We start from the raw sequence: 12,848 nt of genomic DNA, 5'->3' as shown, positions 1-12,848 counted from the left end.
TTTCACAGCTGATATAGAGCTTCTCCAGCGGTTCCTTCCACAGATGTAGTCGATCTGATTCCTATGCATACCATCAGGTGAAGTCCATGTGTATAAACTGCGTTTGTGTCTCTTATAAAATGTATTTGTAATGAATAAGTCATTGATTTTACAAAATTCAATCATTCTATCTCCAGCCTCATTCCTGTCACCAAGCCCATGTTTTCCGACTACTGTAGTATTCATTAACATTAGAATAATGTAAAAATTGATAACACAAAATGTTTTAATCCTATATCTTAAGATTTACTTGTAAAATTATAATTTATTTATGTACAAAAACTATAGGCAAAATATTGGGAACTAACAATGTATCTGTCATGACAGAGGCTAAGATGTAGTTAGTTCACTAAGGTCATAAGGCTATGACCTCACACACACTAGATTTTGCTCCATTTGTTAGCAATACTGAACACCCTTTCTAAGCTCTCTAAATCTTATCTTGTGCTAGTGTTGAATCTACAAAGTAGAATAAGATATAGATTCTTCACTGGGGGCTTATACGCTAATAGGAAAACAGACTTAAAAACATCCATAGTCTGTGATGAACAGAAGACTTTCCATAGTACAAAAGTGCAGATCAGAGATGCCTGGGTTGTTGATATGTGCCAGTGAATCAGAGTGACTCAACCTGACCCTCCATTCAGAGGAAACCACATGGGAGGAGATTATCTATCTTTCAACACAGCAGCTGGTGGGTTCAAACCATGTGCCTTTAGGATTGCAGGATGAATTCTTACCACTAGGCCAGCAGAGCTTTCCCAGAGATGCCTGTAGGAGGTAAGAAAATATTCGCAAAAAGAGATGGAGCCTTCAGCCTAAGTAGGATGCCAGTCAGTTGGCTAATTTCTTCTTACCCATTAACCCCTTTCTGGTAGCTAGTAGTAAGGAGTTGTGCCACCAACTCAGTGTCACATGGTTGGAGTTCACCAGCTGTTCCTTCTGTGTGATTTACAGCCTCTGAAAACCCACTGGAGGGTCATCTGAGTAGATCTAACTCAACAGCACATAGCAAAAGTCCTTATGCTAGGGCTCTGGTCCAGTCGTTTCACTAATTGTCTTTTCCTCTAGCAAATACACAAAACTAAAAGAATCCCTCTCTTGTGGTCATACATTGGAAACCAACTGACAGTTGATTCTCCACTGGATTTCAGAGCCACTGGTGGATTTGAACCACTGGAAAGAGCTATCCATTGGGTTAGCAGAACAACTCACTACAAACTACACTACAGAACTCCGAATGAACCTAGACATCCTTTTTGTGCAGGGAAGATGGGTCGTGTGGGAGATGATGAGTCAATAGAAAAGCTTGGGACAGATCTACACTCGGTACGGCCATGCTCTCCATGTGCACTCCGCCTGTCTATTGGAAATCACTCTCTTACCCTCTGATCTTCATTCATTTCCTCAGAATTTTCTCTACCCAAACTCAGATGACCATGCTTTCTAAAAACAAATACAAGTGAGGATGTTGTCACAATGAAGCACTGAGATAAAATGAAGGCCTGGTTAAGTGTGAGAAAAAGAGTAGAAAGAGTGAAAGGCATAGGAAATTTTCCTGGAAAGGGGCCAAATGCAGTAGTTTTGAGAAACACATGGGAGAAGTATGTTGTTGATGTTCTTAGGTGCTCTGCAGTCAGTTTTCACTAATAGTGATTTTATAGAAAATGTAAAGCTCAGTCCTGTGCCATCATTACAATCTTTTCTATGCTTGAGCCCCTTGTAGCTGCTGCATTAATCCATCTCATTGAAAGTCTTCCTCTTTTTCACGACCTTTTCCAGGAATTATATTCTTCTCCAGCGACTGGCTTCTCCTAATAACATGCCTAAAAAATAGGTTAGACAAAATCTTACCATCCTCATTCTTAAGAAGCATTCTAGCTGGACATCTTCAAAGAAAAATTTTATCATTCTTCTGACTGCCTGTGGTATATTCAATATTCTTTATCAACAACATTAATTCAAATACAGAAATTATTTTCAAAGTCTTCCTTATTTATTGTCCAGATTTCACATGCATATGAGATGGTTGAAAATTCCATGGCTTGAGTCATGTCCCCTTTTGCGGATGAAAAGGTCCTCATTTTTGAAGGAACAGATTGAAGCCTCAAGTTGCAATACTTAAGGATGCTATAGGCAGAATGCTGAGTGACTTAGGAAGTATCAAAAGAAGATGGAAGAAGTACACAGAGCTACTATACCAATAAGAATTGGCTGACACAGGAGAATTTAAGGAAACAACATATGGTCAAGACCCTAAGGTGATAAAGGAGGAATTTCAAGCTGCTCTTGAAGGAACTGGCGAAAAAACAAGGCCCCAGGAATTGACAGTATACCAGTTGACATATTTCAACAAACAAATGCTGCTCTGGACACACTCACCAGATTATGTGAAGAAATCTGGAGGTTAACCACCTGGCCAACTAACTAGAAAAGATCCATATTTATTCTCATTTTTTTAAAAAAATGACCTGACAAGCCTGATAAGAGTATGGAAATTATCAAACAATATCATTAATATTACAATACAAGCAAGATCCTCCTGAAAATTATCTAAAACTGACTGGAATCGTACATCAACAGAGAACTGTCAGATGTGTAGGCTGAGTTTAGAAGAGGCCATGGCATTTGGGACATGATAGCAAATGTTAGATGGATCTTAGCTGAAAGCAGAGAGTACCAAAGGAATGTATATCTGTGTTTCATTGACTATGCAGAGATATTTTACTGTGTGGACCGCATCAAGATGTGGTTAACTCTAAGAATGTGAATCCCAGAACACTTGATTGTGCTTATGTGAAACCTGTCCTTGGACCAGGAGGCAGGTGTCAGGACAGAGAAAGGAAACACTACGTGGTTCAAAATCAGGAAAGATGTATGCCAAGAATGCAATCAATCTCCATTCCTTTTCAAATATGTGGAACAGATTATCCGAAAGGCTGGGCTCTACAAAGAGGAATGTGGCATCAGGATTGGAGGACAACTCAACAACTTGCATTATGCAGATGACACAACCTTGCTTGCTGAAACTGAGGAGGACCTGAAGCATTTTTGGCAGAAGGTCAAGGATTATAATCTTCATTATGGATTGAAGCTCAATATCAAGAAAACAATGATTTTTCACCACTGGGCCAATTAACAGCTACATGATAGATGAAGAGATTGAGATTATTCACAGCCTCAGCTTGCTTGACTCCACAGTTAGCACTATTGGTACCAGCAGCGAGGAAGTAAAAATACGAATTGTATTTGGAAAATCTGCTGTCAGGGACCTCTCCAGAGTATTTAAGAGCAACAGTGTCAGTCTAGAGACTAAGGTGCACCTGATCCATGCCATGGTCTTCACAATTAATTACTTGGTATGCATTAGAGAGCTGAACAATGACTAAGGATGTTAGAAGAATAATTGATGTCTTTGAGTTGTGGTGCCAGAAAAGAGTATTGAACCATGGACTGCTAAGAAAATAAACAAATTTTCCCTGGAGAGGGTAAAACCTAGGCACAGGGCCAGGAAGGACTAGTCCTTAAGGAAGGATATCATGCTTGGAAAGATAAAGGGACAGGTCAGGAGAGGAAGATGCCAGATGAGATTCATTGACACATTAACTGGTACATGGGAGTAGGTGTCACAGAGACAAACAGTGAGATTGGTTCAGGAAAGGACAACAGGCTTCAGAGCTATTGTTACTCCAAGTTGCAAGCAACTTGACAGCACAAAACAACTGCAGCCCCAGCTCTTACTGCTCCTATTTGAAAGAGAAACTATTGCAGCACTGAATAGAGATGGAAGTAAAAAATAAGGTACCATTCTATACAACTTTAATAAGAGTTGTATGGTAAAGAGCAAATTAATCACATATCCTTCAAAAATAATGAAAAATAACTTTAATACCATATGGACTTCTTTACCCTTCACGTTATTGTCCAGGAAATAAAGATTTTAAAGCTTAAATGACTTTTCCCCAATTATACAGATAGCATATGATGCAGTTGGAATCTGAGCTCTGTGTCTCTGATTTTTAAAATCTCCATATTTCCCACTAAACCACCCTGCCCAGTTATTTATCACTTTAAACAAGATATCTGAAAATAAATGCTTATTTTAATGATATGACATTCAGGTTTTGGATCTGTTCTTCCTGATTCAGTCATGGCCAACGAAGCAAAATTGAGATGAATTTAATTTTATAAAATGTGATTGAATGAGAACAGTATCTGGAACAGGAAAAGATACAGGTTAACGTTGTGCTATAAACTTGATCTCTGTCTTAGAAAACAAAGGTGGTTGCATATTTGGTAACAACCAGATCTCTTAGTCTGCTGGTCCTGCTCCAAGAAGGCAGCTGATAGTGTTGCTTTGAATGGATGTTAATCTCCCAGTCCTGGCAATAATCCAGCCTCTCACATTGTCATCATGTACTGTAGAGTTGGAACATAGCAGACTCTCCAGTGGGTCTTCAGAGGCAGTTAATCACATGGAAAGGGATTGCCATCCTTCTCCCACAGAGCAGCTGGTGGCCTCAAACTGAGTGCCTTCAAGATTGCAGCGCAGCGTCTTGCCATTAGGCCACCAGAGCTCCCTCACATTAGCATCCTGCAAAGGTTCACTCTTCTGAGGCTTCTATTCCCAATTCCCCACCCCACCCCACCCCCCGCCACACACACACACACACACACACACACACACACACGCGCACGCGAGCGCGCGCACAGTGTACTTGTAGTTCCATTTCATCCCATTTTTATAAATGTGGGTCTTATCCAATTTTGCTTTGTCAGCCACCCCTAATCTGGTTTGAATGCATTTGAAGTTCTCCTTTTATTGCTTAACTGTTGACCTTCCTTAGTGTTCCAGACACAAATTAGGGTGAATTTTGTAGTTCTACAGCTTAGTTTCTAAAATGCAAACATTGGTAATATAAAATTAAAAGGTAAAATAAGCTTAGTCTTTGGCACTACTCTGAAAGCTATTTATTTAGAACATTTCTGTTTTCTGAAAAGATTGAGTAATATTGTATTATTATATTATTAGTAGTTATCACTTGCCTTCAAGTTGACTCTGACTCATAGAAACCTTAGTATGACAGAATAAAATGCTGTCTGGTCCTTGTTCATCCCTATGTTTTATTGCATTGTTGTGACTATTATGACAATTAATCTCATTCATAATCTCTTTTGTCTTTACTGACTCCCTTTACTGACCATAATGCCCTTTTTCTAGCTATTGGGCTTTTCTTAGGATACATTCAAAATAAGCAAACCAGTTTTACCATCCTCACTTAAACAGCATTCTGGTGTCATTTCTTCCAAGACTGACTATTATTTTTCTCCCAGGGAGCAGAGAAGGATGGGAAAGCTCCTGTTATGTGATTTACAGCCTCTGAAAACTCACTGGAAGGTCAAATGTGAGTTGGTTCAGACTCAGCAGCAGTGAGAATGAGAAGGAGAGACTTGTTAAGCGCCATCAAGTTGACCGAGACTCATAGCGATCCTTTGAAAAGCAGAGGGGAACTTGGCCCTGTCATGTGCCAGCCTCAATCTCAAGCCCATTGTTGCAGTCACTGTGTTGGTTTATCTAGTTGAGGGTCTAGTGATATTTTTTTCTTAATTTATTTTAGTTACAAAAAAATTCTATTTCAGACTACAAAATTCATTGCATTGTGTGTTAGGCTGCGAAGAGCAAAGTGGGTAGTTTAAATCCACTGGCCTCTCTGCAGGAGGAAGCTGGGGAGTCTCCTCTATAAAGAACTACAGCCTTGGAAAGCCAGCAGGCTGCCTTGAGCTGGAACGTGTCCCAAGGGCAGCAGGTTTGGTTTGGGGTTGTTGGTCTGTTATCATTTGGACCTTCTTTGGAAATGGTAAGAAATGTCTACAAGCAAGCTACTTTTCTCTCTCTCATTGCCATTGAGTTAGAACACACTCACAGCTGACCCCCCCAGTGGGTTTTCTGAGGCTGTAAAATCACAGTGGAAGAGATTGCCTATCTTTCTTCCATCCAGCAGCTAGTAGATTCAAGTCACCTGCCTTTAGGATGGCAGTGAGACCCTGTACCCACTATGCCTCCACTATCGTATGGCACTAAACTCCCTTTTGATGTGAAGAGACTGATATGGTCTTCTTAAGTTCTGAATTTTATGGAATAATTCCAACCTAAGGGCACCCCCATCCGCCGGCATGGAGTTGATCCGTCCCATTGGTGAACTAGCTTTGTATAAGGTATCACGGGCTCTCTGGCCTTGAAGAATTCAGTGTAGGACTCTTTATTATCAAGGGAGATTTTTTTCTTTTTTTTTTTTTTAACTTGTTTTGGGTGAAAGTTAGCAGAGCAGACTGTTTTCCATTCAATGGTTTATGCATGTTGTTTGTGCTTTGTGGTGTGACATTAGTGACAGTCACCTCCGTGTGACCACGCTTTTCCAACTCCCTCCCTGGGTGCCCTTGTTTACATTAAAGAGGTATTTTCTGTCTTTGAAAAACTGACGAGGGGAGTCTTCAGTTGACTCCTTCCAGCCAAAGTATAATGAGAGCAGTTTTTCTATTTTATGGACACTGCCAGGGTTGCTCTTGTGCGCTCCGGGTGAGTTGAGGAGCAGATGAATTTTTGGTAGCACAGACAAAGGGTGTTTGCCTGGCAGTCACCTGCCATCTTCTCTCCGGTAGACACTCATCCATTTGTCACAACATTTTGTGGTGCGTTGTGCAGAGACGCTTAAGAAAAATGCTTCACTCTTGTCTTGATGATAGAAAGCTTTTCTCACTGCTGGTAGCATGGTGGTAACTTTTCATTCCTTCTGGCAGTTTTTAAAGACTTATTTGACTTTGGCAGAACCTGCAGTATATCTTCCAGTCACAGTTCAAAAGTATCAGACAGGGTTATTCATTTTCAATTTTGGCTGGGAAAAATCTTAACTTTGACTGTGGCACTTCAAAGTTAGGGAAAACTTGGTTTTAAAAACGAATGCTGATATGAGATGGCATATTTAATGGCAGATGTATCTATAGAAAGCTGTTAAGATGCAGATTATCCCCCCTGGGGTGGAGGGGAGAGATCAAACCTGCCAATCTATAAAATAGACTCGATAGAGGAAGGCATGGAATCTATCTTTGCAAGTGCTTTGATTGCAGGGGACAGTATAGCAGCATGTGGCATCATAACCTAGAGCAGACGAATCAGCTTGATGACTTCCAAAGCCAGGAATACTGCTGCAGGCAAGGGTACTCCAGTCTAGGAGAAATTAAAACATATAGAGACTGTTATTAATTCCATATCTATTTTTGTATAGTCAAATCTGTATGCAAATCCTTAGCATCTCATTTCAGCAGATTAATCTAAAAGTGAAGAGTACTATGTGAAGGGAATGTAATGATCAGACGCTGCAAATGAGCCGCGCTGCTGAAGACACGTGGGCCGCCAACTCGGAGGCTTGCTTTTTCTTTTGTAATTTCTTTTTTACTCTGAGAAGAAATGGTTTTTATTTATGCGCTCATTTGTAAATTATTTCGCAGGGGAAAGCACGAGAACTAATTTCCAAGGCTTTCCTTCGCAATCCTGACTTGGCAAAAGTTACAGCTCTAGGGTTTCCAGGCACCTCCTGTGGTTTGGCATTCTAGAGGTAATCAACCAAATAACGAACTAGGACTTTTCTTTCTACTCCCGACTTGCATCCCACTATCTCATTTCTAAGCACTATCATATGAAGGAAAATTTGTATGTATGAGTAAGAAATCTAATTACAGAGTGCAGATTAAGAAAAAAAAGTGTATTACAGATACATCTGTGGAAGACAGTAAATAATAATCCTGAAGAGCATAGAGATAAATTGTGCCTCCTGCTTGGGAGAGAGGAAGTAATAGCTACATTCTAATCCATTGGTTGTACATTTAATCTATAACTGGCAGAGTCTGATACATTTAGTGGTGTAAATATTTTCAAATAGTGTCATAAACAGATAGTTTACAGTAGTAGATGTTCATTCTCTCCCATATTTCTAAAACAAGTAGGGAAGCCTTCAGAGTTTTAAAATAATGGGTGGACGCTTTGCCTTCTGTTCTGTCTCAATTGGAGAAATGATGATAGGCAAGCTGGACATTAATCTGGTGGTTATGGCCCGGATCAAAAGGACTGGCAATCATTTTAACCCTGAAGACTTGTGAGGCCTCAGTGGATTTGATTATTCTTCTGTAGTTACCCTGAAAAAGAATTATTTAACATTCAGTTTTTAATCGGCTAAGAAAAGGGAGGTTGGGAGTGAAAAAGCAAACACACCTCTATATTTGCTTTAACAAACATCTTGACTCTGTGTAGCCATTGCAACCTCAGCTTTGTTAAATGTGATTTCTTTTCCTTTGGTTTCATTTGAGAAAAGGGACATTCAATGAGAAATCCAGAGAAGACTTTCTTTGAGGGCAGGAAGCTCATTTCTCTCTGTTCTTTGTAGATTTCCTCCACTGACAAAGCTTTCATTGATCTTAAAAGTGGTTTCAAGCTTCAGAGAGAATAAAAAAAACCCTCCAGTTAATAATCGCCATGGTCAATTACATGAAAGATATAATCTCTTTACTGGGATTGAGTAAGGGAGTACTGATTGTCCTGGACAGGTTCCCTCCCCTTTATGTATCCATTAGGAGTGACTGATTATTGCAGCTCAGCTGAGGATTAGGTACTAATCCTCTGGATTCGGCTTGACTTGACTCCACTCTTGGCCATGGAGTCCATGGTGGTGGCCTGTACAAAGTATTTATATTATAACAGTATTTCTTTTTAAACATTAAGAATGTCTCTTTTTTGGTCTGGCTCAATTTTAGATCTTCACAAAAACAACACTTCGAAAGTAGCTGCTGTTTTGCTATACTTATTTAAATAATGATACCCATTTTATACCAGGGCCTAAAACTAGGTACAAGATATGGAATTTTTTCCCCCGCTCCCCTTGTTTTTATTATTTTATTATCATAGCATTTGTTATCCACTGGTCTTATGTTCTCTGCTTTATTTGTTATTTATTTTAAGGATTTTCCATCTGATAATAAATTAATACACTTGTAATCCTTAGATTTTTTTTTTTTTGCCTAAATGAAAAGAAGTATGAGCACAAATAAAACTTAGCAACGTGCTGAGACTTTAGTGGTTAGGCTAAACAAGTTTAAATAAGAAAGTTTCTTATATGTGAGGCGTTGTCAAAAGGGCTTCAAAATGTTGACTACAATAGAATCTCCCCTGGGGAAATCTAGATATGTACTGCCCAATATGGCAGCCAAACTGTGACTTCTTGAGCACTGCTAATGTGGCCAACCTGAATTGAGATATTCTAATTTCAAATGCACACTGGATTTTAAAAAAATCTGCAAGAGAAATATGGACAATCTCCTCCTATTTGAAAAACAGCCTCTGAAAACCTGCCAGAGGGTCAGCTATGGTACATGAAAACCACTCTGGAAATAAAAATACAAAAGATCGAAATAGTTTTCATTTTTAAATGTTCACCTTTTGGCTTTATGGCTTAAATTACATTTATCATGAAATACGATTTTTCTTGTCTGTTTTATTGTGTTTCCTGGAAATTTTAATATTACATGTGTGGCTTCTATTTATGGTTCTTGCCATTGTCTATTGCATAGTATTGCTTTAGAGCTACTTTAATGAGTAATGCTTTTTCTTAGATATGCTGCTTCTAAAAAGATATCAAGATATCACAGCATTAAGATGCTGAAAGTTGGATTTTGTGAAGTTGCCCATTTAGATAAGAAAGATAATTTCCCGCATACTTATGTCTGTAGTATTAACAAATAGATAGAGATTTGTCTGTCTATACTGGTTCCTCTCTTCCAACATTTTGCCTCTCTGGTCAAACAAATCACATGACCAGGCTTGGGTGCTTCTGGGTAATCTCAGTTTACTTGTTGCTTGTTCTCCACTGGATTATTTCTTAAAAGTTTCATGAAAACAAAGCTGCTTTAACAATAAGCTTCTTAATTATATCATGGGTTCACCAGAAGGATACACAAACAAATCCTTAGCAGTAGCTAATTTTCCTTTAATTGTATCTCATTCTTATGTTGGAATATTCTATTTCTTATTCATGAAAAGCTTTAACAAATGTTAATCCATTACAGGTGGGGTAACTAACACGGCACAATATCAGAACAGACTGATGGTATATGAACCTAACCAGGTAAGAATCAAAGAAGGAAAGCCTGTTATATTAACAAAACGAATTTGAAAAGATTCCCATAGTAATTAGTCATTGGGATGCCAAGTCTGTCCACAGTACATATACATCTTAAGCTTGTGTAGAGAAAAGGAAGCATCTGGAAAAACTGCTTTTTGGTTCTCTCTCTTTTCATGTAGCTCACAACATTTCAGCTCTCTAGTTTTATGCTGTACACATTTGTTTAACTCTTTCAGAATTGTACCCAGTGTAGAAGACAGAGGAGTATGTGGAATGAGTTTCCATGACTTAATCCTATTCCTCAAGTGGTGATTCATGTTTTAGAAGCTGTTGAAGATATGATTTTGATTGTCCCATTCTATGTGCTTTTAGAGGGCATGTCATTTTATAAGAGGAAACATGCTTATAGTTTCCTTATTCCTAAGGGCAGAGATGTCAAAAAAGTATGAATATGGTTTTCATTTTATATATGGACCTGAATGGAAACCAGTATGAAAATGCCTACAGTTAATGATTCTCTCTACCCCAAAGGAGAACTATTTTGATTTTTTTTTCTCTCCAAACATCAGTGGCCTTGGCAAATATCTGTTGAGTTCTGTTTTTTCTGTGATTTGGAGTATGTGCATTTTTAAATGATTTTGAATATATTCCCAAATGGTTCCCTTTCAGGGTTTAATCTCCATAGCTGACATGGTGGGACAATGAAACAACAGGTTGGTCCTGGCAGACTGAGACAGGATATTGGCCACCAAGTGCGTGCCAAGAATGACCTCAGTTTCTTTGGTATCTTTTCAGTTGAATCATTCATTACTTGATTCTGAACTTAAAGAAAGCATTTCTGTCTTGGAAAATACATTTCCTGATGTCATTAGAAGCAGTAGATTTCAGAGACTGCACAGCCATGGGTCAGCTGTCCCAAGGGAGAGATCATTAATTGCACTTGCTTGAGCTTGGTACACACGTGGTTAAAGAGGAAGAAGGTGTGAACATTTTCTCAAATGAGTTCTGTTTCATGTTTGTACACACATGCTCTTTTTAAAAATTCTGCTGGCATATTGTTTACGGTGGGTACTGGCAAACATCACATCTGCTTGCATCTTGCTCAGAATCTCAATAACTCTATCATTCAGCCGTGGTGCTTATTTCTCGTCTAGGCCTTTGTGGAGAGTCGATAATGCCTGCCATCTGCCACAGAGCACATCGCTACCTGCCAACAGGCAGGCTGGGTGACCTCTGCTTCCCCACCACTGATTAGTATTCACACGCCAGCTTATTAGGAACGACCCCACCAGGCCTCTCAGTTTCTTTGCCTTTGCAGTGCTTGGCGGCTCACCTGGCAGGCACTGCAGTGAAGGAAGCTAAGGATATAATCAGGGGATGCAGGCAGGCTTTGCAAACCAGATGGCATCCATAGTCTCGTGGCAAGGGGACGGACTGCTAATGCAAACACGGATTCCTAATACCGGAATGGGTTGCCTCATGGAGAACTCCTAGAGATGGCATCACCACAGTTTTAAGTTAAATTTAATATGTCTGACATATTGAAAACATTCTCTAGCAAAATATCCAAAAGAAAGGCTTAGCTCTGTTATCAAAGAAGATACTTGTTTCCAAGGCAGTTTTTATTATTATATGCTTTTAAAAGGGAAAGGAGATAAATCCAAGCATTAAAAACGATATAAGCTATTTCCTGTTTTTTTCATTGGGTTTGGTTTTTTTGTTTTGTTTTTCTAAACGGCAATCTTTAGAAGAGAACTTGGAAGCAATCTGGCATTGATGTTGTTGTGACGTGCCATCGAGTCAGGATGGACTCATAGCTGACTTTCCAGCAAGTTTTTGGAGGCTATAAATCACACGGGAGGAGATTGCTGATATTTCTCCCATGGAGCAGCTTGTGGATTCATACCAGTACCTTTGGGTTCGCTTCACAACTCCTTACGGCTAGGCCACCAGAATTCTCTCTTGTATTTATAAAGCACATTTTTATTCGTTTGATTTGCTTTTTCTTCTTTCCCTACAGCTTAATGTACTGGTGAGATTTTATGTATTAAAATGAGAATAATTTTTTATAAAATTAATTTCAATGAACATCTACAGAGATTTTGGAATTCCATTCATTCATTGTTGCACTTTTCTCCCTGCACATCCCACCCCCACCCCCGTTCGCTCCTCTCCTTAAGAAGGAGAATAAAATTTTTATGGTTGAAATCCAAATTTTTCTTTGCAAAATGGAATCAGAATTATCAGTTATGTTTATAGATAGAAAGTTAATGGTTAGATCTTTTTACATGTTGGTTACTGTGTTGAGATTAAAATATTGTACTTTTATCTGATTTTAATTTTATGTTCCATTTTAAGTAGGAGATGTATTTTCAGACTGGCTGACCTTGTCTTTCATATTATTCATAGTAGCCTAGGAATGAATGTGGGGGGTTTTCAACATTCCCTAAAGTTGTCATATAACACTTGGGTTTCTACTGGAATAAACATGTGTCTAGAAATCACTTTTCCCAATTTGCCTTAGGATGTGGTTCTAAATATGTTCAAGGGGGTTATGATATTTATACAGTTTGAGTGATCTGCTGATCTTCTACGTGAGGTTAATTTTGGAGAAAGGGCAGGACCACCTTCACTCAAGGT

General features: G+C 38.9%; 1 protein-coding gene across 1 annotated transcript in view; it reads left to right on the top strand.

Moving 5' to 3' along the window:
• Positions 1-12,848, top strand: part of KLHL32 (kelch-like family member 32) — a 327,282-nt gene that overhangs the window by 284,491 nt on the left and 29,943 nt on the right. Inside the window, exon 6 of the mRNA XM_006881200.1 lies at positions 10,153-10,211. Within this exon, the coding sequence (XP_006881262.1) occupies positions 10,153-10,211 (59 nt within the window). The remainder of the gene's footprint in view (positions 1-10,152; positions 10,212-12,848) is intronic.

The sequence above is a fragment of the Elephantulus edwardii genome, unplaced genomic scaffold (assembly GCF_000299155.1).
Source record: "Elephantulus edwardii isolate Elephantulus edwardi_28Jun2011 unplaced genomic scaffold, EleEdw1.0 scaffold00013, whole genome shotgun sequence".
Classification (NCBI taxonomy): Eukaryota; Metazoa; Chordata; class Mammalia; order Macroscelidea; family Macroscelididae; genus Elephantulus; species Elephantulus edwardii.
This window is presented reverse-complemented; position numbering and strand designations above follow the sequence as displayed.